The sequence below is a fragment of the Pristiophorus japonicus genome, chromosome 8 (genome assembly GCF_044704955.1).
Source record: "Pristiophorus japonicus isolate sPriJap1 chromosome 8, sPriJap1.hap1, whole genome shotgun sequence".
NCBI lineage: Eukaryota > Metazoa > Chordata > Chondrichthyes > Pristiophoridae > Pristiophorus > Pristiophorus japonicus.
In genome coordinates this window covers 224,738,035-224,764,071 of record NC_091984.1, presented here as the reverse complement: position 1 = coordinate 224,764,071, position 26,037 = coordinate 224,738,035, and the positions used below count along the sequence as shown (strand labels likewise).

The 26,037-nt window shown below is 47.7% G+C and overlaps 1 protein-coding gene across 3 annotated transcripts in view; it reads right to left on the bottom strand.

The window, feature by feature from the left end:
- Positions 1–230: 230 nt before the first annotated feature.
- Positions 231–26,037, bottom strand: part of acacb (acetyl-CoA carboxylase beta) — a 221,639-nt gene continuing 195,832 nt past the window's right edge. For all 3 annotated transcript variants that reach the window (XM_070887993.1, XM_070887994.1, XM_070887995.1), the window contains exons 47-52: positions 25,388–25,565; positions 21,686–21,798; positions 21,420–21,574; positions 13,256–13,426; positions 11,573–11,709; positions 231–2,651 (exon numbers count right to left, since the gene is read on the bottom strand). In XM_070887993.1, the coding sequence (XP_070744094.1) occupies positions 2,525–2,651; positions 11,573–11,709; positions 13,256–13,426; positions 21,420–21,574; positions 21,686–21,798; positions 25,388–25,565 (881 nt within the window). In that variant the 3' untranslated portion in view covers positions 231–2,524. The remainder of the gene's footprint in view (positions 2,652–11,572; positions 11,710–13,255; positions 13,427–21,419; positions 21,575–21,685; positions 21,799–25,387; positions 25,566–26,037) is intronic.

The window sequence follows — 26,037 nt, the reverse complement described above, 5'->3', positions numbered from 1 at the left end:
AATTATAGCCCCCTCTCTGGGTGCAGTCCCATGGGAGCTGGCCTCCAGTATCTCTCTCAAACGTTGGCATGCTTTTTGAGCACGGAGGACACCACAGACAAGCCAATCCTGTCCTAAAATGTACTTTCCTGCAAGAATCATTGGGTAGCAAGTGGGAATCTTCAAAATTGAATCTGGGATATTCTGGATTATATGGTTCAATACAATACAACATTGCTTGACATCCAAAATCACTTGAGTGTATGGCATTTTATTAGAGTATCCCATTCATCAGAATGGACCTGGTCAACTTTCTTATACAAAACAAACACACACATAGATTACAGTTTATACTTTCCATACTTCTGAAATATGAATATTTAACCATTGAGCATTTTTTCTTCAGAGCAAAACAAAAATTATATTAATACAAAAGTCTATCCATATTTAAAAAAAAACAATGTTGAAACCTGTACCACAGCTGCTAGATATCAAGTCTAGGTTTGGCTCTCACCACTTTAACCCATTAAAGACATTGTACATTCTTACAAGCAATAAAGATAAGTTTTCTGTGCAACTTAATGGGTAATGCAATTTTTTAAAAAGTGTTAACTTTAAAAAAAAGAGTAGCTGTCCATTGTGCTTCCATACATAGCAACATATATAGGAACAATCATATGATCAAGTGATTGTTCATCAGGATGAGGGATGTTCATGATGGGGATTGGAACATTTCCCCATTTTGTTCCCTTTCCCCATCTCAGGCATCTAGTTTCAGCATCAGGCACTCCCAGTCCAGGTGTAGTACAGTTAGATGCAGATAACACTTCCTCAATTTTGCCAAACAACTATGTTCCTTAGCCCCAATTTAAAGAGAGCACTTCCACTACATCAATGGCACAGGTCTTCCTTACAACCTCGCTGAACGATATTGCAATTGTTAGAGGCAGTTTGTGCCCATGCCTACCAGGATCAGTGTTGATTGAGTCTGCCCAAACTCATTTCACTAGGGTCTTACAGCCAGTATCCCATTGGGCTGGGCTGGGTTCAAACTCAAGAGGTTAAAGGTTTTGTAACGTGCTGTACCAACCCCGCAATTGTGTTTTTTAAAATTAAGCCAGTTGTTTCTTTAAAGTGAAGACTGCTGGTTAATGCTTGATGTTATACAGATCGAGCTTTCTGCAGAAAACGTCAGCACAAAGCAACTATTTCCAGCCGACCCCCGACATAAATTTAGAAAATAAAATAAGGGATAACCAAGACACTAGTAAATGAACAGAATTGTAATAAAAACCACCGATAAATTAACATTCTGAGGACTAACTGAGGAGGCACTATTGATAGATGGTCTCTTTATTCTGCAGTGTTATTTGCAAGTTTTTTCATCAATTTCTTGCTTGAGTGTTAATTTTCAGCCACACAATGCACCAGAATGGTGGTCTCATCTGTGACTCACTACACAGTGAGCCCCGATTACAATTATTGATTATGTGTTAGCGACTGTAGGGAAAAGGACCTGTAGTTACATTTTACCTGCCGTGTGGAAGTAGGTTGAACAGTCTCAGCTTGGCCAACACGCCACTGGTGAATGGAAGCCCAGAGATGTATTGAGCAACTGAAGGCATCAAATGAAGGGGAGTTGGCGCACAAATAACCCCGGGCTATATTATGGCTACTCAATTATTACTCTAGTAGTAGTCACTATGGCTAGGGCGTTTGCAAGATTGGTTTTATTTGCAGTAATTCAGAAAAGTAGAAGTTGCCTTTAACGCATCAGCAGTTTTGAAAGCAATTGATATATAGTCATAAAGATTCTAGTCACCATAATGGGATTCAGCAGTTAGTGTGAATGTAGATCTTTGTGTAGCCTCTTGGGAAAAATGGATATTAAATAGATGTGATCTCCACTTAGTGACTGCCTGAGCTTTATTACAGTTCTTACGATTAGTATTTAATTGGCTTTTCAAAAGTTGTCTTTGTTTTGCTTCTGTGAAGTACATGATCTGCAAGTTGAACTTACCAGGCAAAGACATTTAAAGAAAAGTCCAGGAGATGTCAGCATGCTCCTGCAGAGTTCAGTGTAGGAATTACTGTCTCCAGGTGGCATATAGGAAAATGTGTTTCTGTAGATAGTTCAGCGGCATCAATACATGTACAATGCTGAGGCTTGAAGAATCACACCCAAAGTGTATATTTGGCTGGAGTTCATATTCACCCAGTGGAATACCCAAGTGCACTAAATGTCAACACCCTTGCCCAAAGTTAAGCTACTGCTTTGGAGCATTTTTATCGTCAGGGCCAGGAAGCAGGACTGCTTAGGCACTATTAAAGGTGACAACAGGTAACTCTCATTTCCATGACTATCTCTTCAAGGGTCTTTTGGCTGGTTTGCCAGCACACAGCTGGGTAAGACACAGGATCTATGTACCTGAACACATTTTGTTCCCCCCAATTTCTTACTTTATATACACATTGAGGTGTGCATGCTGTTCAGATCTCCCTGAAGTAAAACATTCAATGGTCGATAGTGTTGGGTTTCCTTCACTCAAGGCGAGGCAGGGCCGTCCATGGTTGTTAGGAGATGAGTGATCTGTGCGCGCTGGGCTGGGGTGATCTGTTGCGTCATATGGATAATGCAGTCCATTGCAACCTCTGGGTTTGCCTGAACCAAGCTGAAAATAGCAACAACCAAAAAAAAAACCAATAAAATGCATTAACACATTAAGCTACAGTTGGATTAATTTAATGGGGATAATTTTAACTTTGGGCGAGAGTATAAAATGGGCAAGATCGAATTAGTCGCCCATTTCACATCCAGCCTGATTTTCCCTCCCATTGACTTCAGTAGAAAGGTAAATCGGGTGTTGTATATAATGGGCAGCTAATTCGCTATTGCCCATTTACCACCTTCGCCCAAAGTTAAAATCACCCCCAGCATCTTTTTCATTTGGTCTGGTCACTAAAGGAAAAATGGAGAAGTAGAACTCAGTGAGCATGTCAGGCACTTGGGGTAAGTGCAATGTAGGTCAAAATTTACCTTTCAGTAATTTGAATCTGTCCTATTCTTACAAAGTAATATTACAGATTTGTCTTTCCCATTCCCTTGATTATCTTAGACACTTCCATATGATCACTTCTCAGAAGCCCCCTTAATAAACTGAAAACATAACATAAGAACATAAGAATTAGGAACAGGAGTAGGCCATCTAGCCCCTCGAGCCTGCTCCGCCATTCAATAAGATCATGGCTGATCTGGCCGTGGACTCAGCTCCACTTACCCGCCCGCTCCCCATAACCTTAATTCCCTTATTGGTTAAAAATCTATCTATCTGTGATTTGAATACATTCAATGAGCTAGCCTCAACTGCTTCCTTGGGCAGAGAATTCCACAGATTCACAATCCTCTGGGAGAAGAAATTCCTTCTCAACTCGGTTTTAAATTGGCTCCCCCGTATTTTAAGGCTGTGCCCCCTAGTTCTAGTCTCCTCGACCAGTGGAAACAACCTCTCTGCCTCTATCTTGTCTATCCCTTTCATTATTTTAAATGTTTCTATAAGATCACCCCTCATCCTTCTGAACTCCAACGAGTAAAGACCCAGTCTACTCAATCTATCATCATAAGGTAACCCCCTCATCTCCGGAATCAGCCTAGTGAATCGTCTCTGTACCCCCTCCAAAGCTAGTATATCCTTCCTTAAGTGAGGTGACCAAAACTGCACGCAGTACTCCAGGTGCGGCTCACCAATACCCTGTACAGTTGCAGCAGGACCTCCCTGCTTTTGTACTCCATCCCTCTCGCAATGAAGGCCAACATTCCATTCGCCTTCCTGATTACCTGCTGCACCTGCAAACTAACTTTTTGGGATTCACGCACAAGGACCGAGGCCACGAGATTCGGCTCCTTTGCTGGGCAACTATGCTCAGTGCCGATAGTTATGGCTGCTTAAAAAAATAAAAATAAATTGGTGTCCCCCTCGCTTCCGCCAACCTCTGGCACGGCCCGTGCTATTCGCCATGTTGGTGAGGGCAATACGTGCGTGTGCCGGCAGTGTGCAGAGTAGGCCGATCATGACGTCAGTGCGTGCAATGCTGACTTGACGCACGACCTGTCATTTTCGACATCACTGCTCCATTCTACGCTCTCTCCTAAACATGCATAGCTGAACGTGTGATCAAGCTGCACGAGGGATTCCCCCACCAGCGCTACTTAAAGGGATACATCCTACTTGCAGGTAAGCTGATTATTGCTTTTGTACTGGCTCTTGCAGAGTTTGTAGGAGTACTGGGCTGCTGGAAGACATTTAAAAAGTTGTTAAAGTGTGCAGGGAGTGCTGTTAGATGTTGGGAACGTGCTGGCTGCTACTGTAAGGCCTCTGGGTACCCCACTTGCTCCCAGTCATGGGGGCTCTAGTTGCAGCCCTTCTTGTACTCAGCACAACAGGGAGATGGAATAGAGGCAGCAGAGAAGACAAGCTGCTCACAGAGAGCACTTAGAAAATCATAATATAATTAGGCAGAGTCGACAAGATTTTCTGAAAAGGAAGTCGTGTTTAACTAATCTACTAGAGTTTTTTTTTGAGGATATAACTAGCAGGATAGATAAAGAGGAACCAGTGGGTATAGTATATTTGGATTTCCAAAAGGCATTCAATATGGTGCCACATAAAAGGTTGCTGCACAAGATGAGGGCTCATGGAGTTGGGGGTAATATATTAGCATGGAGAGATGATTGTTTAACAGACAGAAAACAGAGAGTAGGGATAAATGGGTAATTTTCCGGTGGACAGGCTGTGACTAGTGGGGTGACGCTAGGATCAGTGCTTGGGTCTCGGCTATTTACAGTCTATATTAATGACTTAGATGAAGGGACCGAATGCAATTTTTTCCAAGTTTGCTGACAATACAAAGCTATGTAGGAAAGTAAGCTGTGAGGAGGACACAAAGAGTCTGCAAAGGGATATAAAGTTAAGTGAGTGGGCAATAGGGTTGCAGATGGAGTATAATGTGAATAAATGTGAGGTTATTGGTAGGAAGAATAGAAAAACAAAATGTTTTTAAATTGTGAGAAACGATTAAATGTTGGTGTTCAGAGAGGTTTAGGTGTCCTCGTACAGGAAATACAAAAGGTTAGCATGCAGGTACAGCAAGCAATTAGGAAGGCAAATAGCATGTTGGCCTTTAGTGCAAAGGGGTTGGAGTAGAAGGGTAAGTAAGTCTTACTACAATTGTGTCATGTATCTCACACTACTGTATATAACTGTATCTTACCATGCTATACATGACTGTAACTAGATATGACCTGTAACCACAAGCATACTTTACCACCAGGGGTGCACTTGCAGGAGACACTGCATACCTGTCCCACACAGGTATATAAAGGCAGGTCTCAGGCAAGTGTGGCACTCCAGAGCTATGAAATAAAGGTGCAAGTCCTGAGTGACCTAGACTTCAGCATGTGCCTCGTGTAAGTCTGTACTGCAGGGTCAGGACTTTACAGTGGCGACGAGTTACAGGATCACAGAATCCACAGAATGGCTACCAATGGCTCAGATGAGAAATATAATGCTGGAGATAATTGGGAGGACTATATAGAAAGGCTTCAGCAAAGCTTTGTAACCAAAGACTGGTTGGGCGACGATAAGGCAGACAAAAGAGCATATCTCTTGACCAGCTGTGGCTCGAAAACATACGCCTTAATGAAGGACCTGCTGGCACCCAAGAAACCAGCAAGCAAGTCGTTTGAAGAGTTGAGCACACTGGTGAGAGACCACCTGTAGCCAGCGAGCAGCCTACAATGGCCAGACACAGGTTCTACAACTACAGACGCTGTGTGGGCCACAGCATACCCGACTTCGTGGCGGAACTTCGGAGGCTGGCTAGTTTATGTGAGTTCTCCGATGAACTAAGGAGAGAAGTACTGAGAGACTTTTTTATTGAAGGAATAGGCCACGCAGGCATATTCCAAAAGCTCATAGAGACCAAGAACTTGACCCTAGAGGCAGCAGCACTGGTCGCAGGAGAAGAAGAAACGAGGTTGATCTATACTGCAGGTACGACAACTAACAAAACATCGGAACAAGGGGTACACAGCATGAAACAAGTCGCTATGCCCACACACAGACAAAGGCAGGAGAGCAGGCCTTCAACAGCAGGCAGTGGCGCCAGAAGCCATCAAGGGCCACCTGAACGGCCGTTCACACCTCATCAACCCACAATGCGAGCAATCAACTACAAACTGAGAGAAGCTCAAGAGAGATCAGCCAGACGCAGCTCATCCTTCGGAAACAGTGGAAGCGGTCTGTGCTGGAGATGTGGGGGAAGGCACTCATCAAGGGGGTGTCGATTTTAGCATGCCGCTTGCAGAAACTGCAACTATACAGGGCATCTGGCCCGCATGTGCAGAAAAACAGCAGCTCGGCTGGTATACGAATCGGAAGGGTCGGAAAGCGGACCAGAAGTCGGTGGGGACAGTGCCCGGGACACCGAGGTACAGCGAGTCAACACGATCAATGTCCACTGTTCTTACAACAAGACGCCTCCAATAATGATGAGGGTCCTACTCAATGGGATACCCGTCAACATGGAACTGGACACGGGAGCGAGTCAATCTCTCATGAGCGTCCAACAATTTGAACAGCTGTGGCCACACAAAAAGCAATAGACCAAAACTCACAAGGGTCGACACCAAACTAAGGACCTATACCAAAGAAATCGTCCCAGTCCTTGGCAGCGCCATGCTCTCAGTCACACACAAAGGGACGGTGAACTGACTTCCCCTGTGGATTGTCCCCGGAGATCTCCCAGCACTGTTGGGGAGAAGCTGGCTGGCAAACTAAATTGGAAAGGGGATGATGTTCACGCCATGTCGTCAGAGGAATGGACCTCCTGCTCAACAGTTCTAAGTCAATTTGAACATTTCTTTCAGCCAGGTGTGGGCACCTTCAAAGGGGCTAAAGTTAAAATCTACATCACACAGGATGCTAGACCGGTCCATCACAAGGTTAGAGCTGTGCCTTATGTGATTGGGGAAAAGATTGAACATGAACTGGACCGGCTTCTGCGTGAAGGCATTATCTCACCCGTGGAATTTGGCAACTGAGCAAGTCCCATCGTCCCCGTCATGAAGCCTGATGGATCCGTACGAATCTGTGGGGATTACAAATCTACCATAAACAGAGTCTCCCTACAGGACCAATACCCGCTGCCCAGAGTGGAGGACCTATTTGCCACATTGGCTGGAGGAAAACTTTTCTCGAAACTAGATCTCACATCTGCGTATATAACACAAGAACTGACCGAAGAGTCTAAGCTACTCACCACCATCAAAACACATTGAGGCCTTTTCATGTGCAATCGATGCCCATTCAGCATCAGGTCAGCAGCTGCTATATTCCAGCGCAACATGGAGAGTCTGCTCAAGTCCATCCCGGGGACGGTTGTGTTTCAAGACGACATACTCATCACGGGCAGGAACACCGACTCCCATCTCCGCAATTTGGAGGAAGTACTAAAGCGATTGGATCAGGTAGGCCTAAGAGTTAAGAAATCCAAGTGTCTGTTTCTCGCGCCCGAGGTTGAATTTTTGGGCAGATGATGGAATCCGCCCAACAGAATCCAAAACCAAAACAATTCGTCTGGCACCCAGGCCCCGGACTGTCTCGGAACTGCGCGCCTTTCTCGGGCTACTCAATTACTTTGGGAACTTTATGCAGAACTTGAGCACGCTGCTGGAGCCTCTCCACGTGCTACTCAGAAAGGGGTGCGATTGGTTTTGGGGGGGACGCCCAAGAACGCGCCTTCAATAAGGCACGCAACCTTCTATGTTCCAACAGTGTTTTGACTTTTTTTGACCCAGGTAAAAAGTTGTTCTTACATGTGATGCGTCAGCGTACGAGGTTGGGTGCGTTTTACAGCATGTCAATGGTGCGGGTAAATTATAACCCATTGCTTATGCCTCCAGGTCACTTTCGCGGGCGGAGCGCGGGTACAGTATGGTGGAGAAGGAGGCGCTCGCGTGCGTGTACGGGGTCAAAACCTTTTCGGGGCCAAGTTCGAGTTAGAAACCGACCACAAACCCCTCACGTCCCTGCTATCTGACAGCAAGGCAATAAACTCCAATGCCTCAGCGCACATTCAACGGTGGGCACTCATGCTGGCGTCTTACAACTACACAATAAGGCACAGACCAGGCACAGATATCTGAGCCGACGCGCTTAGCAGACTACCCCTGGCGACAATGGAAGGGTCCGACGAACAGTACTATGAGATGGTCATGGCAATCAATGTCTTTGAGTCCACAGGTTCGCCCATGACGGCTCACCAAATCAGAGCCTGGATGACCAGCGACCCCACGTTATCCTTAGTCAAAAGATGTGTTTTAACTGGTGACTGGGCAGAGGCTCGCGATGCCTGCCCCGAGGAGATCAAACCTTTCCATAAGCGCATGCATGAACTATCACTACAGGCAGACTGCCTGATGTGGGGCAGCTGAGTAGTCATGCCTCTGCAAGGCAGAGAGGCATTTGTCCGGGAGCTCCACCGCAAACACCCGGGGATCGTTCTCATGAAGGCCATAGCCAGATCCCACGTCTGGTGGCCTGGTATTGATGCGGACTTGAAGCTCTGCGTCAGACAGTGCACCATTTGAGCTCAACTCAGCAATACCCCCAGGGAGGCTCCCCTGCGCCCCTGGCCCACCAAACCGTGGTGGCGGGTGCACGTAGACTATGCGGGCCCATTCATGGGCAAAATATTCCTCGTAGTCGTCGATGCATTTTCAAAGTGGATCGAATGCACCATTTTAAACTCGAGCACCACCTCCACCATTGTGGAGAGCCTTAGAACCATGTTTGCAATGCACGAAATTCCTGACATATTGGTCAGTGATAATGGTCAGTGCTTCACCAGCGCAGAATTCCAAGATTTTATAGTTGACCACGGCATAAATCACGTTAAGACGGCACCGTTCAAGCCGGCCTCCAACGGCCAGGCGGAGAGTGCAGTGCAAATCATTAAACAAGGCATGCTTAAAATCCAAGGTCCCACGCTGCAGAGCCGCCTGTCGCGACTGCTGCTGGCATAAAGATCTCGTCCACATTCGTTGACTGGAGTTCCCCCCCGCGCAACTATAGATGAAACGGACCTTAAAGACTAGGCTCTCGTTAATCCTCCCAGACATGCATGAAATTGTTGAGGCAAAGCGCCGGAAGCTAACTGAGTACCATGACCGAAATTCAAGGGGGAGGTGGAATGAGATAGGGGACAAATTGTTTGTGCTAAACTATGGCAGGGGTCCAAAATGGCTTGCAGGGACAGTAACAGGCAAGGAAGGAAACAGGCTACTGGTTGTACAAATGGACAATGGCCAAACCTGCCGGAGGCATGTAGACCAAGTAAAAAGTAGATTCACCAACAACACTGCAGAACCAGAGGCAGACTACAATGTGGAACTCACACTGCACCTGGTGGACAGAGGGAACAACCTGATGAAAGGGCCGTCTCAACAGGCAGCCCAGGCGAGATACCAGCAATCATACTGAACGAGAAACAGGCACCAAGGCAAACAACTGAACCACAACTCAGACGCTCCATGCGAGAGCGTAGACCACCTGAGAGACTGAATCTATAAAGACAATAAGACCTTGGGGGAGGGTGATGTCATGTATCTCACACCACTGTATATAACAGTATCTTACCATACTATACATGACTGTAACTAGATATGACCTGTAACCACAAGCATACTTTACCACCAGGGGTGCGCTTGCAGGAGACACTGCACACCTGTCCCACACAGGTATATAAAGGCAGGTCTCAGGCAAGTGTGGCATTCCAGAGCTGTGAAATAAAGGTGCAGGTCCTGAGTGACCTAGACTTCAGCATGTGCCTGGTGTAAGTCTGTACTGCAGGGTCAGGACTTTACAAATTGTACAGGGCTTACTCCACACCTGGAGTACAGTGCACAATTTTGGTCTCCTTATCTGAGAAAGGACATACATGCCTCAGAGGCCATGCAGAGAAGGTTCACTAGATCGATCTCAGGGATGAGAGGGTTGTCCTCTGAGAAGAGATTGAGTAGGTTGAGCCTATACTCCCTGGAGTTTGGAAGAATGAGAGATGATCTCATTGAAACATAGGATTCTAAGGGGGATTGACAGAGTCGATGCTGAGAGGTTGTTTCCTCTGGCTAGAAAGTCTAAAACTAGGGGACATAATCTCAGGATAAGTAAAGAGTGCACAATTTAAGACTGAGATGAGGAGGAATTTCTTCATTCAGATGGTTGTAAATCTTTGGAATTCTCTATCCCATAGGACTGTGGATGCTCAGTCGTTGAGTATATTCAAGGCGGAGGTAGATAGATTTTGGGATTCTAGGGGAATCAAGGGTTATGGGGATCGGGCGGGAAAGTGGAGTTGAGGTCGAAGATCAGCCATGATCTTAGTGAATGATGGAGCAGGCTCGAAGGGCCGTATGGCCTACTCCTGCTCCTAATCCTTATGTTCTTACGAGGGAGGAGGTGGGCTCTCAAGCAAGAGGGCTTATCCACCTAGGGTTTTCAAGGAGCACTTCTCCTACCAGCACGTAAGCCAGGAGCAGTGTGTTTGGCGACTCCACTTCACCAAGGAGGTGGTCACAGAACTCTGCCACCTTTTGGAACCAGACCTGCAGCCTCGGAGCAGGGCGACGACGGCTCTATCAGTGGTCCTCAAAATGACCGTGACCCTGAATCTTTCCAGCAGTGGATCCTTCCAGGCTGGAACAGGCAACATAGCAAACATCTCGCAGTTTGCCATCCACCACTGGATCCGGGAGGTCACAGAGGCTCTGTACTCCAGGAGAAGGGACTTCATTGTCTCTCTAAAGAGAGAAGTATGAGGAGCACGCACGTGGCTTTGCCAGGATATCAAGCTTCCCCATGATGCACGGCGCCATCAACTGCACACACGTGGCTTTGCGGGTGTCCCATCTCAAAGGTGCGATGTTCCATAACCGCAAAGATACTTAATGTGCTGTTGGTGCGTGACCACCATGATGGTGAATGCCCGGTCTCCTGGCAGCAGCCATGATGCTTTCATCCTATACCAGTCCGCTGTGCCAGCAATCTTTCAGCCACCACATCAAAGCCGAGAGTGGCTGCTAGGCGATAAGGACTATCTGTTCTACACCTGGCTGATGATTCCCCCACTGCAACCTCACGGCCAGCACTCATATAATGAGAGCCATGCTGCCACAGGAATTTCATCAAGCAGAGCATCGGTGTGAGGAGCCCTCCAGTATTCGCCGGAGTGGGCGTCCCAATTCATGGTGGTCTGCTGCATCCTCCACAACCTGGTCATCATGAGGGCACTCTCCTTGCCACCACAGATTTCCCGACCATCTCAGGAGGAGGAGCAGGAGGAGCAGGAGGAGGAAGAGGAGAAGGAGGAGGAAGGGACGACTGGGCTGTCCATGAGTGCATCATCAGGCTCCGCTTCCCCTGAGTGAAACCCCAGATCCCGTTGTTTAACACTTGTCCACCTGGCCTTCAATTGGAAGACAGTTACCACCTTCAACCACCTTTCCTCCTCTCCTTGCACACATAAATACACTTACCTGCGAATGTGTTTTAGTGCATAATCACGCTTCAGGTACTTGATGTTCTGTCGTATTACCGAGCGAGTGTCATCCTCATCATTGAGATGTTTCTCCAACCACTCCACTACATTTTGGTTGTTGTCCCACAGGTACGCCTGCACATGAGCATAAAAATGTGATAGATAATGGCACTTGGGAGATACAGTATCACAATACTGACATTGTTATTCTACTTCTGTGTGGGCTGCTACTTCAGCCTGGGGACAGGGGACAGGGGACAGGATAATGGACTGTACAAGTTCTGCTGTTGTATACATTGCCAGACTAAATTCAGACAAAACTAAGGGAACAGATTCCCTTTGCATTATTAACCATAACAATACAGTGTGACTCTCCTAAACCAGAGCCTATAAAAAGGTCAAAGAGCTACAGTGTTTCCATTATGATCTGAGTACTTCTGTTCTATGGGCATTAGCCATCCTCCAATACTTTATCAAAGTGCCAATTCTTTATGTGAGAACCAAGAGGGCATTACAGCCAAATCTGATTTTGCCCTCACTCAGGCCCACACACACACCGTCTAGTAGCATGGCTGCCCAGACCTCCGGAGTGGAAATCCAGTTTTATTTATTTTCCCTCTCCTTAGCCCAGAAGTGTCACAATAAATTGTGGAATACCTACTCGTGCCCTGGCTGAGATGACCTGACTCAAGTCCCTCATGCTTACAGCATAAGTATTTTTTCTCAAATCATTTCCATAATGAGGTAAATGGCATATGCAAGAAGACGTTAAATTTAGTAAATGTATTTGTCCACTTTTATAGAACTAAATTTTTCAAAATCTACTTGTGCTCATTTCCATTTCATTCCTTGAAGTTTACAGCACAGAATGAGGCATGTTGGCCCATTGTGTCTGTGCAGGCGATACGCTAGGGCAGTCCAAAACTAATCTCACTCTCTCCCCATAGCCCATCATCTTTTGCTTCAATTATTTATCAAACGTTACCTTAAGACATGCAGAGGTTTTGGCTTCAACCACACCCTGTGGCAGAGAATTCCACGCTCCAACAACCCGCTGTGTAAAGGAAATTCTCCTAATCACTTTCTTCACTCTCAGTGACTATTTTAAATTGACGAGCTCTCGTTAGTGACTCCCCATCTGGAGGAAGTGGTCTTTCCCTATTCACTCCATCAAAACACTTTAGAAGTGTTTAATTTTATGAACGGATGAGACCGAGTAGATAGAAAGAGACTGTTTCCAGTGATTGGTGAACAAGGGAACATAGATATAAGATTAAATGTAGAAGATTTAGGACGGAGAGGAGGAGAAACTTTTCTTTTTACACAGAGGGTTGAGAGGTTGTGGATTACAGTAGTGGAGTTAATGATTGAAGCAGAGATCAGGTCAACATTTAAGAATAGGTTAGATAGGTGGCTGAAGTAAAAGGTAGATACAAGGATAGTGGAACAGGGAGGCACATGGGCTTAGGACTATTGTTGTGTAGAGGATCAAGACCAATACTGTTTTAATGTTGTAATTTCTATGTCATTCCATATACCACAACTAGTGAGTGCTTAATGTGGATACTGGATATAAGGCAGAAAACTATTCAATTTGCCTGTGCTGAAATCACAAATTAAAAAATTCAACAAACAAATTTACAAAGGCTTCGACATCACCAGTGCCATCTTCTCCACAGACCTTGACAGTTCCCTCTGTCTCCACAAACCACCTCCGCAGCATGGACTGAATGTGGCCATCACTCAGCTCCTGGTTTGCTTTTATAATTTCTTGTTTCACCATCTCCTCCAGCAGCAGACGGCGGAGACGCCAGTAGAAAAACGAGCGCACAGTCTTCCACTCCAGGATATCCTGAAACAGAACAAACGGCTCCATTCAGATCCAGGACAGCTTGACAGCAGCATTGGGAAACTGAGCCACAAGCGGACACTCAGTGGCCACATCCCATGGCTAAAGGGATCAAGGTGTATGGAGAGAGAAAGCAGGAAAGGGGTACTGAGGTGAATGATCAGCCATGATCTTATTGAATGGTGGTGCAGGCTCGAAGGGCCGAATGGCCTACTCCTGCACCTATTTTCTATGTTTCTATGTTAATTCATCCCACAACTGAAGGCAGAATAGTGAACGATAAAAATAAGGAGCACATTGTAGAGGTTACATGGCACATCACATTACTCCTTCCTTCCTCCCTACACAAGCTTCCTTGGATTACCTCTTTCCCCCATTCCCAACCAGCCTGGCAGAGACCTGAAATGCCTCATCAAAAACAATCATGGATTTAGCTTCGGTTGTCCATGGTAAAAAAACATGTGTGACATGCAGTTACAGGCACTGAGCATAAACATGAAATGAAGAAGTTTTGATTACATCAGAGGCATTATCAAGACAGCATAAATAATTCTTACCCAGCCAAGGCAATGCAACGTTACAAAGATATAGGGAGAGAAATTTGTTAGCTTAGCGACCCTGGAAAGGGTCGGAACAGGGGCGCTAAAGGGGTTGGAGCCGTGAGCGCCAGCATTCGCTGAGCAGTACCGCCCGGGAGCATCGCGCCTGTGTCCAACGGTTTCGAAAGCAATGCGCCATTTGGTTGGAGCAGCACCCGTCGTGCCTCGTAGTGAGACTGCCAGAGAAAGCTGGCGTGCAGAGCTCTCCCGGGGCGCTAAGGGAAACGACGACTGAAAAAGGTAAGTGAAATTGATATTTCTTTGATTTTTTTTGCAATTCACTTTTATTTGGGATAGGGGTGGGAGTACTTTATCGGGAATATTTTTTGTTCTCATTTTATTTTTTGCAGGGAGGCTTCTCTTAGGGCGCTCTGAAGCCAGCTCTTTAGCAATGGATTTTCAGTTGCTCACCCGGCCTAGCGCCCTGAGAGAAAAATGGAATTCCTCTCTTAGCGCTCCACTCCACTCTCAGGGCGCGACCATTGAATTTTTTGGCTGCCGTCGCAAACCATTTTCTGCCACAAAATTTATCGACCTGCCGCCATTAGCGCCCTAAGAAACCTCCAACCGAATTTCTAGCCCACAGAGTATCAAGACCACACAGGTGGCAAAACCTCAGTCTAATGGAGGTTACAGGCTGCAACCTAGTGAAGGCTTCTGATGAGATCATCAATCATGGAGATAATCTTCCAGCCTTTCATTGAGGCGGTTTCCTCTTCTTCTCCTATAGTCTCTCTACATTGTCCACCTTTCCTGGAAGAGTGAACATGATGAAGACTCCAATTTCTGAGCAGTCAGCTAAAGACCGGCATTTAAACCTGTGGCCTCCACTTATGCATGTTTAAGATCAGGATGTCATCCTACAGAGAATATCAGGTGCTAAACGTGAAGCGCCTTGGGACATTTTACTACGTTAAAGGCACTATATAAATAAAAGTTATTATTATTACGCCCCCAACAGCCTCCCCTTCAGGGTTAGGTCACGGCCTTTAGCTCATTCCATTGTATCAGGTTTTTTAATATAGATTACATGAAATTCACTCATTTTCTTTTGGTTTTTAATTTTCTCCCTTTTTCAGCTGAAAATGCTATCTCATACTGAGGAATGGTTTGATGGGCATTGGCAGCCCTCCAGTGCCTCGCTCAAGTAGCTGTTCATCATATGTGAGCATCAGGATGCTGCCTGACTGTTGCAAACATCACAGTTGAACTCAAACCTATTAGTAACAACTCCCACCATGAGATAGTGGAGCAGGATATCTTGCCAATGTTCACCCTGTCTAGCCCAGGGTCACAGAGACCAACTGTAGGTCACAGAGATCGACTCTAGGGTCACAGAGATTGACTGTAGGGTCACAGAGACCAACTGTAGAGAACCATTCCTGCAACTGAGATCAGTTAACTCACACAGACCAGTGATTAAACCTCAGACCTTACTAGTATGTGTAATATAAGCACCTGTGAGTATGCTCACACATTTGTAGAGCTGTTGAGCCTGGCCGGCGAACTGGCAAGGGCTAGAGGCCAAAGTCGCCGCTCGCCTAGGCCACTGGACAGGACTGTTCCGAGTGCTGTCCTACAGGGGTCGAGCGCTAGTTATAAACCAGCTGGTGGCCGCTTTGCTGTGGTACCGGCTGGTCACTTTGACTCCTCCCCCTGCGTTTGTCGCCAAGATACAGAAGAAGCTGGTAGACTTCTTCTGGAACAACAGGAAACACTGGGTCTCTGCCGCGGTTTTGAATCTCCCTCTTAGGGAGGGCGGTCAGTCATTGGTGTGCGTCAGCACCCAGCTAGCGACTTTCCGTCTTCAGACCCTGCAGAGATACCTTTACATTGTGCGCTGGCGGCGTATTTCTTCCGCCTCAACTACGACACGCAGCTCCTGTTTGTGAGCCTGGGGGGCGTCAGGACCGCCGTCCAGGGGCTGCCTGTCTTTTACCAGAACTCACCAGGGTCTGGAACAAAGTTTCCACCAAGCGCAGCTCTCCACCGGCTGGAGTGGCGGCTGTCCTGCAGGAGGTTTCAGGTGACAGTTGGACAAGAGGGCTGTGGCTGGCGAGGTGACCAGTGTCAGGGACCTGCTCGATGGCGGAGGAGCGGGCTGGATGGCGGCAGACATGCTGGTATGGCGCCTAAATTCGGCCGACATCCGCCACGCGGCCGATGCCATCGAGTTGCTAAAAACAGCTCTGGGCCCTGACTCCGTTAGGTGTGTCAAGGAGGCTCAAGCACGTGGGGTGATCCCGTCCAAACTGACCCCCGTCCGGACAGAATTCCTCATCGGCACCAAACTCCGGAACCTCCCTCGGGACACGCCATGGCGTACCACCTTGCCGTCCGAAGGAGGCGGGGGACCCTGATGGAGTGCACTCTGCGCGGGAGTCCTCCCATTATTTATCGGGGACTTAGCCTGGAGGGTGGTGCACGGAGCAGTCCCGTGCAATAAATTTTTAAGCCGATTCACGAGCTCCCAGGCCGCCTGTAATTTCTGCGGTCTGGAAGAGTCCGTGTTCCATGTTTTTATTGAATGCACGAGGTTGCAGCCTCTGTTCCATTATTTAAAGGGGCTGCTCCTCAATTTCTGGCTGCACTTCAGACCCACACTCCTGATCTTTGGGCACCCTGTGCGGAGGGGAGCGGGTAGGTCCGAGGGCCTCCTCGTAGGACTGCTCCTGGGCACGGCCAAGGGTGCCATCAGCCGGTCCAGGCAGCAGGCGGTCGAGGGGGTCGTTCAGTCCGACTGCCTGCCTCTCTTCCGCGCATACATCCGGGCCAGGGTGTCCCTGGAGATGGAGCACGCGGTGTCCACCGATACGCTCGCGGCCTTCCGCGAGAGGTAGGCGCCGGAGGGACTGGAGTGCATCATCACCCCCGGCAACCAAATTTTAATTTGATTTTATATGTTTTAAAGTTTAATTTGTTTTAATTGCCGGGTTTTTAGTGGTCCCCCTCCCCCTTTTATAGGGGGCACTTGTAAATTATGGTTTTAGAGCCTAAAAGAAAACCCAAAAAATCTACAAAAAAATACAAAAAAACCCCCAAAGAAACCAAAAAAAGGGCCGTGGGAAATGTTTGGAGTGTCCCCCAGATCGGGGGGCACGTGATTTAATGTTTATGTTTGCCCCCAAAAGAGTTGTAGAGCTGTTGAGCCTGGCCGGCGAACTGGCAAGGACTGGAGGCCAAAGTCACCGCTCGCCTAGGCCACTGGAAGGGCTGCTCCGAGTGCTGTCCCACAGGGGTCGAGCGCTAGTCATAAACCAGCTGGTGGCCGTTATGCTGTGGTGCCGGTTGGTCACTTTGACCCCTCCCCCTGCGTTTGTCACCAAGATACAGAAGAAGCTGGTCGACTTCTTCTGGAACAACAGGAAGCACTGAGTCTCTGCTGCGGCTCTGAGTCTCCCACTTAGGGAAGGCGGTCAGGCGTTGGTGTGCATGAGCACTCAGGCTGCGACTTTCTGTCTTCAGACCCTGCAGAGATACCTGTATGTCGAGCATCCTCCTAGATGGTGTGCGCTGGTAACATATTTCTTCTGCCAGCAGTACTGCCTCAATTATGACACGCAGCTCCTGTTTGTGAACCTGGGAGGCCTCCGGACCGCCATGCGGGGGCTGCCTGTCTTTTACCAGGAACTCATTAGGGTCTGGAACAAAGTCGCCACCAGGCGCAATTCTCCCCCCGTCTGGAGTGGCGGCTGTCCTTCGGGAGCCACTGCTCAGGAATCCGTACCTCTACGACGCGGTTTTAGGTGGCAGACGGACGAGAGGGCTGTGTTTGGCAAGGTGACCAGGGTCAGGGACCTGCTCGATGGCGGAGGAGTGGGCTGGATGGCGCCTGAGGAGCTGGCACGGTGCTTATCCTGGGCCGACGTCTGGCCAATACCATCGAGTCGCTAAAAACAGCACTGGGCCCGACTCCGTTAGGTCGAGGATGCTCAAGCACGTGGGGCAATCCCGTCCGAACTGACCCCTGTCCGGACAGAATTCCTCATGCCCCGAAACCTCCCTCGGGAGTCGGCACTTCACAACTTGAGCCTCCTCCGGGAAATCCCCTCCGCGTCTTTCAGTTCTGCACAGAGGGGCATGTATGGGCTGCTCTTGCACTCTCCACTTTGCCATCCTCATCTGCCATCTGGACACACCATGGCACACCATCTTGCCGTCCAGAGGATGCGGGGGTCCCCAATGGAGTGCTCTTTATGCAGGAGTCCTCCCTCTATTTATTGGGGACTTGGCCTGGAGGGTGTTGCATGGAATAGGTCTTTAAGTCGGTTCACGGACTCCCAGGCCGCCTGCAATTACTGCGGTCTGGGGGAGTCTGTGTTCCACGTGTATGTGCCATGTGTGAGGTTGCAGCCCCTCTTCCAATATTTGAAGGGGCTGCTCCTCAAATTCCAGTTGCACTTCAGTCCCACGCTCCTGATCTTTGGGTACCCTGTGCGGAGGGGAGCGGGCAGGTCGGAAGACCTCCTCATAGGCCTGCTCCTGCGCATGGCCAAGGTGGCCATTATCCGGTCCAGTTCAGCCCGACTGCCTGCCTCTCTTCTGCGGTTACATCTGAGCCAGGGTGTCCCTGGAGATGGAGCACGCGGGGTCCACCGGTACGCTCGCGGCCTTCCGTGAGAGGTGGGCACCGGAGGGACTGGAGTGCATCATCACCCCTGGCAACCAAATTTGAATTTGATTTATGTTTCTGGTTAAAAACTAATAGGTTTAATTGTCGGGGCACTTGATTTATGGTTTTACACAAAATAGTTGTAGAACTGTTGAGCCTGGCCGGCGAACTGGCAAGACCTGGAGGCCAAAATCGCCGCTCACCTAGGGCGCTGGGCAGAACTGCTCTGAGTGCTGACCTACAGGGGTCGAGCACTAGTCATAAACCAGCTGGTGGCCACCATGCTGTGGTACCAGTTGGTCACTTTGACCCCTCCCTCTGCATTTGTCACCAAGATACAGAAGAAGCTGGTTGACTTCTTCTGGAACAACAGAAAGCATTTGGTCTCTGCTGCGGCTCTGAGTCTCCCGCTTAGGGAGAGCGGTCAGGCGTTGGTGTGTGTGAGCACCCAGACTGCGACTTTCCGACTTCAGACCCTGTAGAGATACCTGTACATCGAACATCCTCCTAGATGGCGTGCGCTGGCGACGTATTTCTTCCGCCAGCAGTACTGCCTCAATTATGACACGCAGCTCCTGTTTGTAAACCCGGACCACCATGCGGAGGCTGCCTGTCTTTTACCAGTAACTCATCAAGGTCTGCAACAGAGTCGCCACCAGGCACAGTTCTCCCTTGTCTGGAGTGGCGGCTGTCCTTCGGGAGCCGCTGCTCAGGAATTCGTACCTCCAGGAACGTGGTTTTAGGTCGCAGGCGGACGAGAGGGCTGTGTTTGGCAAGGTGACCAGGGTCAGGGACCTGCTCGATGGCGGAGGAGTGGACTGGATGGCGCCTGAGGAGCTGGAACGGCGCCTATCCTGGGCCGACATCCGGCGCACGGCCAATGCCATCGAGTCACTAAAAACAGCACTGGGCCCTGACTCCGACCCCCGTCCGGACGGAATTCCTCATCGGCGCCAAGCCCCGAAACCTCCCTTGGGAGCCGGCGCCTCATAACTTGAGCCTCCTCCGGGAAATCCTCTTCGTGCCTTTCAGTTCTGCGCGGAGGGGTTTCCTGTACGGGCTGTTCTCCACTTTGCCATCCTCATCTGCCGTCCGGACACGCCATGGTGCACTATCTTGCCGTCCGGAGGAGGCGGGGGTCCCCAATGGAGTGTTTTCTACGCGGGAGTCCTCTCTTTATTTATTGGGGACTTGGCCTGGAGGATGTTGCATGTGCAATAGGTTTTTAAAATCGGTTCACGGACTCCCAGGCTGCCTGCAATTTCTCCGCTCTGGAGGAGTCCATGTTCCATGTCGAATGTGTGAGGTTGCAGCCCCTATTCCATTATTTGAAGGGGCTGCTCCTCAAATTCTGATTGCACTTCAGACCCACGCTCCTGACCTTTGGGTACTCTGTGCAGGTGGGGGGGAGCGGGCAGGTTGGAGGGCCTCCTCATAGGACTGCTCCTGGGCATGGCCAAGGTGGCCATCAACCGGTCCAGTAAGCGGGCGGTCGAGGGGGTCATTCAGCCCAAGAGATGCCCACAAGAGGTGGGCACCGGAGGAACCGGAGTGCATCATCACCCTCGGCAACCAAATTTTAATTTGATTAAAGGTTTTCGTTCTGGTTTTAAATTGTTAATTTGTGGGTTCTAGTGACAAAGGGGGGGGGGGGGCACTTGATTAAAAGATTTCTACTAAAATAGTTGTAGAGCTGTTGAGTTGGGAGTGGCTTAGCTAGTCACGTGATGTTCACAAGACTCAATAAAACCCCAGCCAGTTGGGTTCAGGGGATCCATGATAGGCAGGTGGTTGTGATCTGTAACGTGTACTGTGATGGTTAAACCTTTTGCTAATAAACCAACTAGTTCTTAATGGCAATGTGTTTCTATGAATTCTTAAGCAAAGAACCCATGAAGCAAATACATTACAGTATGTATGGCTCAGTTGCATGCTATGGGATGCATTTACCCCTTAAATCATTGAAGGAAATCATAAAGGGGTACTGAGGTTGAATGATCAGCCATGATCTTATTGAATGGTGGTGCAGGCTCGAAGGGCCGAATGGCCTGCTCCTGCACCTAATTTCTATGTTTCTATGGAACGTAATTATTTTTAATAGAAACAATGATTATTAGAGACTGCAGTTTCATGCGAAGATGAGTACATTAAGTTACACGCACCGAAGTCAAATAGAGGATCCCTCACTTAGGAATAGTGAAGATGGCAGTTCTTTCCTGATTATGATGGAAAGTTCAGCAAACTCACAAAATGCCTAGATGGCATGGAACTCATGCTACAGAAGAAGAGCCATAAAATTGGTAATACGGTGGGCATGTCACATCACTATATTGACATCCGTGGTTGCTAAAAAAGCTAAATTGTAGTTTAAAGGTCGGACTCTATGCTCAGCACTGGACTATAGTAGCACTGGAGTACTGTCAATAGCAAACCTAGCCCAGGAGAGGAGGGCCTAAGAATTGATGTGCATTATGGAAGTTATTCCAGATTTTGAGTGAGTTGTTCCTTTGCGCTCTTCTTCCACCCCTGACACACATCATTCTCCTATGCCACACCGAAGCACCATGGTGGAAGTCAGTTACCGATGGTACATACTCGTTCGCATTTCACCATTCCTTTCCTGCACAACATAAAAACTCTTACCCAACAGGACAGCTGAGATCAGTACCTCATCATAAAGTGAATTATGGTTGTTAAACTGCATCCTACACCACAGTATTGCTGATTCACTTTCCATTTAATGGCCCCATAAAGACTGAGAAGGTGCAGGTGAATTGTCCTTAACTGTAATAACTCCTTTCTCCTGCATCCGGCCGGGTGTGTCATGGAGATCAGCAAACTGGGTTGCCACTTGGTGGTAAATAGGAAACAGGAAATCCTCTCGTGCTTTCAATTTGACTTCTAGTTCATTACGGTCCTTCTCAGACAGCTCTGGAGAACCTGCAAAAGTTAAGCAAGCACAGATCAAAGGATCAAATAATGGCACAAATGGGGAGGGGTGTCCATGTTTAAAATGAAGCTACTTTGATAACAGGGTAACATTCTCCTTACCCAGCTGGTCAACAAGGCCTGAATAAATTATGTCAATTCTCCTCATTGTCTTCACCAAGTCTTTCCGTCTGAACTTGATCTCCACTGTGCCTTCAGCCTCCAGCACACCACCCCTGAAACGTGAGGAAAGGAGAGAAATCTATCGAGTGCGATTCATGTTTAATCACAGTTAAGAATCAATGAACTGCTCAGATTGTTTTGCAAAGCTGCTAGCAAGAACAGTCAAATTTGTGTTGGTAGCCAAAAAAGGTTAAAATGCCTTCTTCGCCTGTTCAGGAGAAGTTTTATTCTTCTAACCCTCCCCTCCCTTTTTAGGTTTTTCAGTACAAAGCAATATCCCCTGGTTACCATCTGCTCACAAATAAAGAAAGACTTGCATTTATAGAGCGCCTTTCACGGCCACTAGATGTCTCAAAGCACTTTACAGCCAATTAAGTACTTTTGGAGTGTAGTCCATGGGAGTGTAGTCCATGGAAATTGTGTTGGGGAAATTGATGGGATTGAAGGCCGATAAATCCCCAGGGCCTGATGGACTGCATCCCAGAGTACTTAAGGAGGTGGCCTTGGAAATAGCGGATACATTGACAGTCATTTTCCAACATTCCATTGACTCTGGATCAGTTCCTATCGAGTGGAGGGTAGCCAATGTAACCCCACTTTTTAAAAAAGGAGGGAGAGAGAAAACAGGGAATTATAGACCGGTTAGCCTGACCTCAGTAGTGGGTAAAATGATGGAATAAATTATTAAGGATGTCATAGCAGCGCATTTGGAAAATGGTGACATGATAGGTCCAAGTCAGCATGGATTTGTGAAGGGGAAATCATGCTCGACAAATCTTCTGGAATTTTTTGAGGATGTTTCCAGTAAAGTGGACAAAGGAGAACCAGTTGATGTGGTATATTTGGACTTTCAGAAGGCTTTCGACAAGGTCCCACACAAGAGATTAATGTGCAAAGTTAAAGCAGATGGGATTGGGGGTAGTGTGCTGACATGGATTGAGAACTGGTTGTCAGACAGGAAGCAAAGAGTAGGAGTAAATGGGTACTTTTCAGAATGGCAGGCAGTGACTAGTGGGGTACCGCAAGGTTCTGTGCTGGGGCCCCAGCTGTTTACATTGTACATTAATGATTTAGATGAGGGGATTAAATGTAGTATCTCCAAATTTGTGGATGACACTAAGTTGGGTGGCAGTGTGAGCTGCGAGGAGGATGCTATGAGGCTGCAGAGTGACTTGGATAGGTTAGGTGAGTGGGAAAATGCATGGCAGATGAAGTATAATGTGGATAAATGTGAGGTTATCCACTTTGGTGGTAAAAACAGAGAGGCAGACTATTATCTGAATGGTGACAGATTAGGAAAAGGGGAGGTGCAAAGAGACCTGGGTGTCATGGTACATCAGTCATTGAAGGTTGGCATGCAGGTACAGCAGGCGGTTAAGAAAGCAAATGGCATGTTGGCCTTCATAGCGAGGGGATTTGAGTACGGGGCAGGGAGGTGTTGCTACAGTTGCACAGGGCCTTAGTGAGGCCACACCTGGAGTATTGTGTACAGTTTTGGTCTCCTAACCTGAGGAAGAACATTCTTGCTATTGAGGGAGTGCAGCGAAGGTTCACCAGACTGATTCCCGGGATGGCAGGACTGACCTATCAAGAAAGACTGGATCAACTGGGCTTGTATTCACTGGAGTTCAGAAGAATGAGAGGGGACCTCATAGAAACGTTTAAAATTCTGACGGGTTTAGACAGGTTAGATGCAGGAAGAATGTTCCCAATGTTGGGGAAGTCCAGAACCAGGGGTCACAGTCTAAGGATAAGGGGTAAGCCATTTAGGACCGAGATGAGGAGAGACTTCTTCACCCAGAGAGTGGTGAGCCTGTGGAATTCTCTGCCACAGAAAGTGGTTGGGGCCGGTTCACTAAATATATTCAAAAGGGAGTTGGATGAAGTCCTTACTACTAGGGGAATCAAGGGGTATGGCGAGAAAGCAGGAAGGGGGTACTGAAGTTTCATGTTCAGCCATGAACTCATTGAATGGCGGTGCAGGCTAGAAGGGCTGAATGGCCTGCTCCTGCACCTATTTTCTATGTTTCTATGTAATGTGGGAAACGCAGCAGCCAATTTGCGCACAGCAAGCTCCCACAAACAGCAATGTGATAATGACCAGATAATCTGTTTTTTTGTTATGTTGATTGAGGGATAAATATTGGCCAGGACACCGAGGATGTTTTATTTATTCATTTGCTTACACTTGCCAATTTCTTGCCCTCTTTCGAAGGTACCAACTTTTCATTGGGATATAGTTCCACAGTCAATGGTACTAAAAGTAGGGAGAGATGTAAAATTGATGCCGACCTGCTGTCACCCATTTTACATTATCGCACAAAGTCAACATCTACCCCATTGTGCGGAAGACAGTAGCCGCCAACTTATACCCATGGCACAGTGTGCCAGGGGGAACCAGCGTACATCATTGCTCCACCAGCTGAACATCTCCCTCTTCTACATTCTGTAGGAGTTATATCACGAAAGGAGAATATTTCATTTGATATGGGCCTTCACACATTCGCCATGTGAATGGATGGGGGAGGAGGAGCAAGATATCAAAAGTAGGCCTAGCTCGTAAAGATTTTTTGGGTGGAGGCTTGTTACATTGTGAGGAATGTTGCTGGAGATGTTGTTAAAAGGTAGCAAGCACTGCTATTGTACTATCTCAACTGAATCTTTCCCCTCCCCACAGAAAAAAAGGTTGTTCCAGAAGTCAAATTATTTTTTTAAATTCAGTCACGGGATGTGGGCGTCACTGGCAAGGCCAGCATTTATTGCCCATCCCTAGTTGCCCTGGAGAAGGTGGTGGTGAGCCGCCTTCTTGAACTGCTGCAGTTCGTGTGGTGAAGGTATTCCCACAGTGCTGTTAGGGAGAGAGTTCCAGGATTTTGACCCGGCGACGATGAAGGAACGGCAATATACTTCCAAGTCGGGATGGTGTGTGATCTGGAGGGGGACTTGGAGGTGGTGGTGTTCCCATAAACTCAAGAAAAAGTTTCACCTGAGAATGGAATTTGACAACATTCTTTTAGAGTACAGGCAACTCTCGATTATCTGTACACGGATCTAACAGAGAAGCCGCTTCAACGGCACTTTTAAAAACTGTTGCACACGTGAATACCAGCTGACGTACTGAGGGTTGTCACTTCGTCCCCACATGATAGTGTCCCGTGTACAGCTACACCGAGATGGACATTTCACTGTTTTTCTAATCTCAGCACTGGAAAACAAGCTGATCCCAACTGCAACAGAAAGCAATGCAAAGCTCCTGTCCAAACTAATCATTTTTGGTCTCTAACACGCTCTTACACACGACCATTAAACCCACCCCACACACAGTCCTGCGCGGACCACTTTCTGCACCGTCCGCTATTTGCACGAAAGCGTTGACATCAGCGAGTAACTGCAGCTCTGGGTGCAATTAACTAGTTATTGAATGTTCCGATTCCAGAGAGTTTAAATATATCCGCTTCCAACACATTAGGGTTCACCATGTCCTTGCCCGCGTTTTTACCTTTCTCTCCACGTGAAAGACCGCAGATCAAATTTGGGACCCAAACATTCTCGCCAATTATGTGCACTCGCCCTAGCGGCAAAATCGTTTACCCGGAATAACCCGATCCCTGAGGGACCCGGATAATCGAGAGTTGCCTGTACCTGCTTTCTCGGTCTGCGTACAGCTCGATGTAAAGTGGATTGATTGTTGGATCAATAACTGCCCATGAGCCACCTCGGAGTTCAGCGTGAGGCGGGATGTAAACAAGCACAGGCTGCTGGAACTCCCTCAAACTATCTACGATATTGGCACCAAACTTCAGAACCTGGTCGTACATATCTAATAGGAAAAGCAAGAAAATGGATTCAGACAGTCAAAAATTGGATTTTCATCAACACAGCAGTAGGCCAGCCACACGCCATTGTTATCCTCAGCCTCCGTCAAGTTTCTGTTGCATTTTAGGAAAATGAAAAAAAATGTTAGCAATATTTCAGGTAGGTCATTATAACCTCAAAGAGAAGCTGTGCCCCTGTGCAATTGGAGGCCATCAATATAAAAGATAGTCACCAAGAAATCCAATAGGGAATTCAGAAGGAAATTCTTTACCCAAAGAGTGGTGAGAATGTGGAATTCGCTACCACAGGGAGTGGTTGAAGTGAGTAGTATCGATGCATTTAAGGGGAGGCTCGACAAACATATGAGGGAGAAGGGTCTTGAGGGTTATGCGGACAGATTTAGATGAGGAAAGATGGGAGGAGACTCGAGTGGAGCATAACCGCTGGCATGGATTGGTTGGGCTAAATTACCTGTT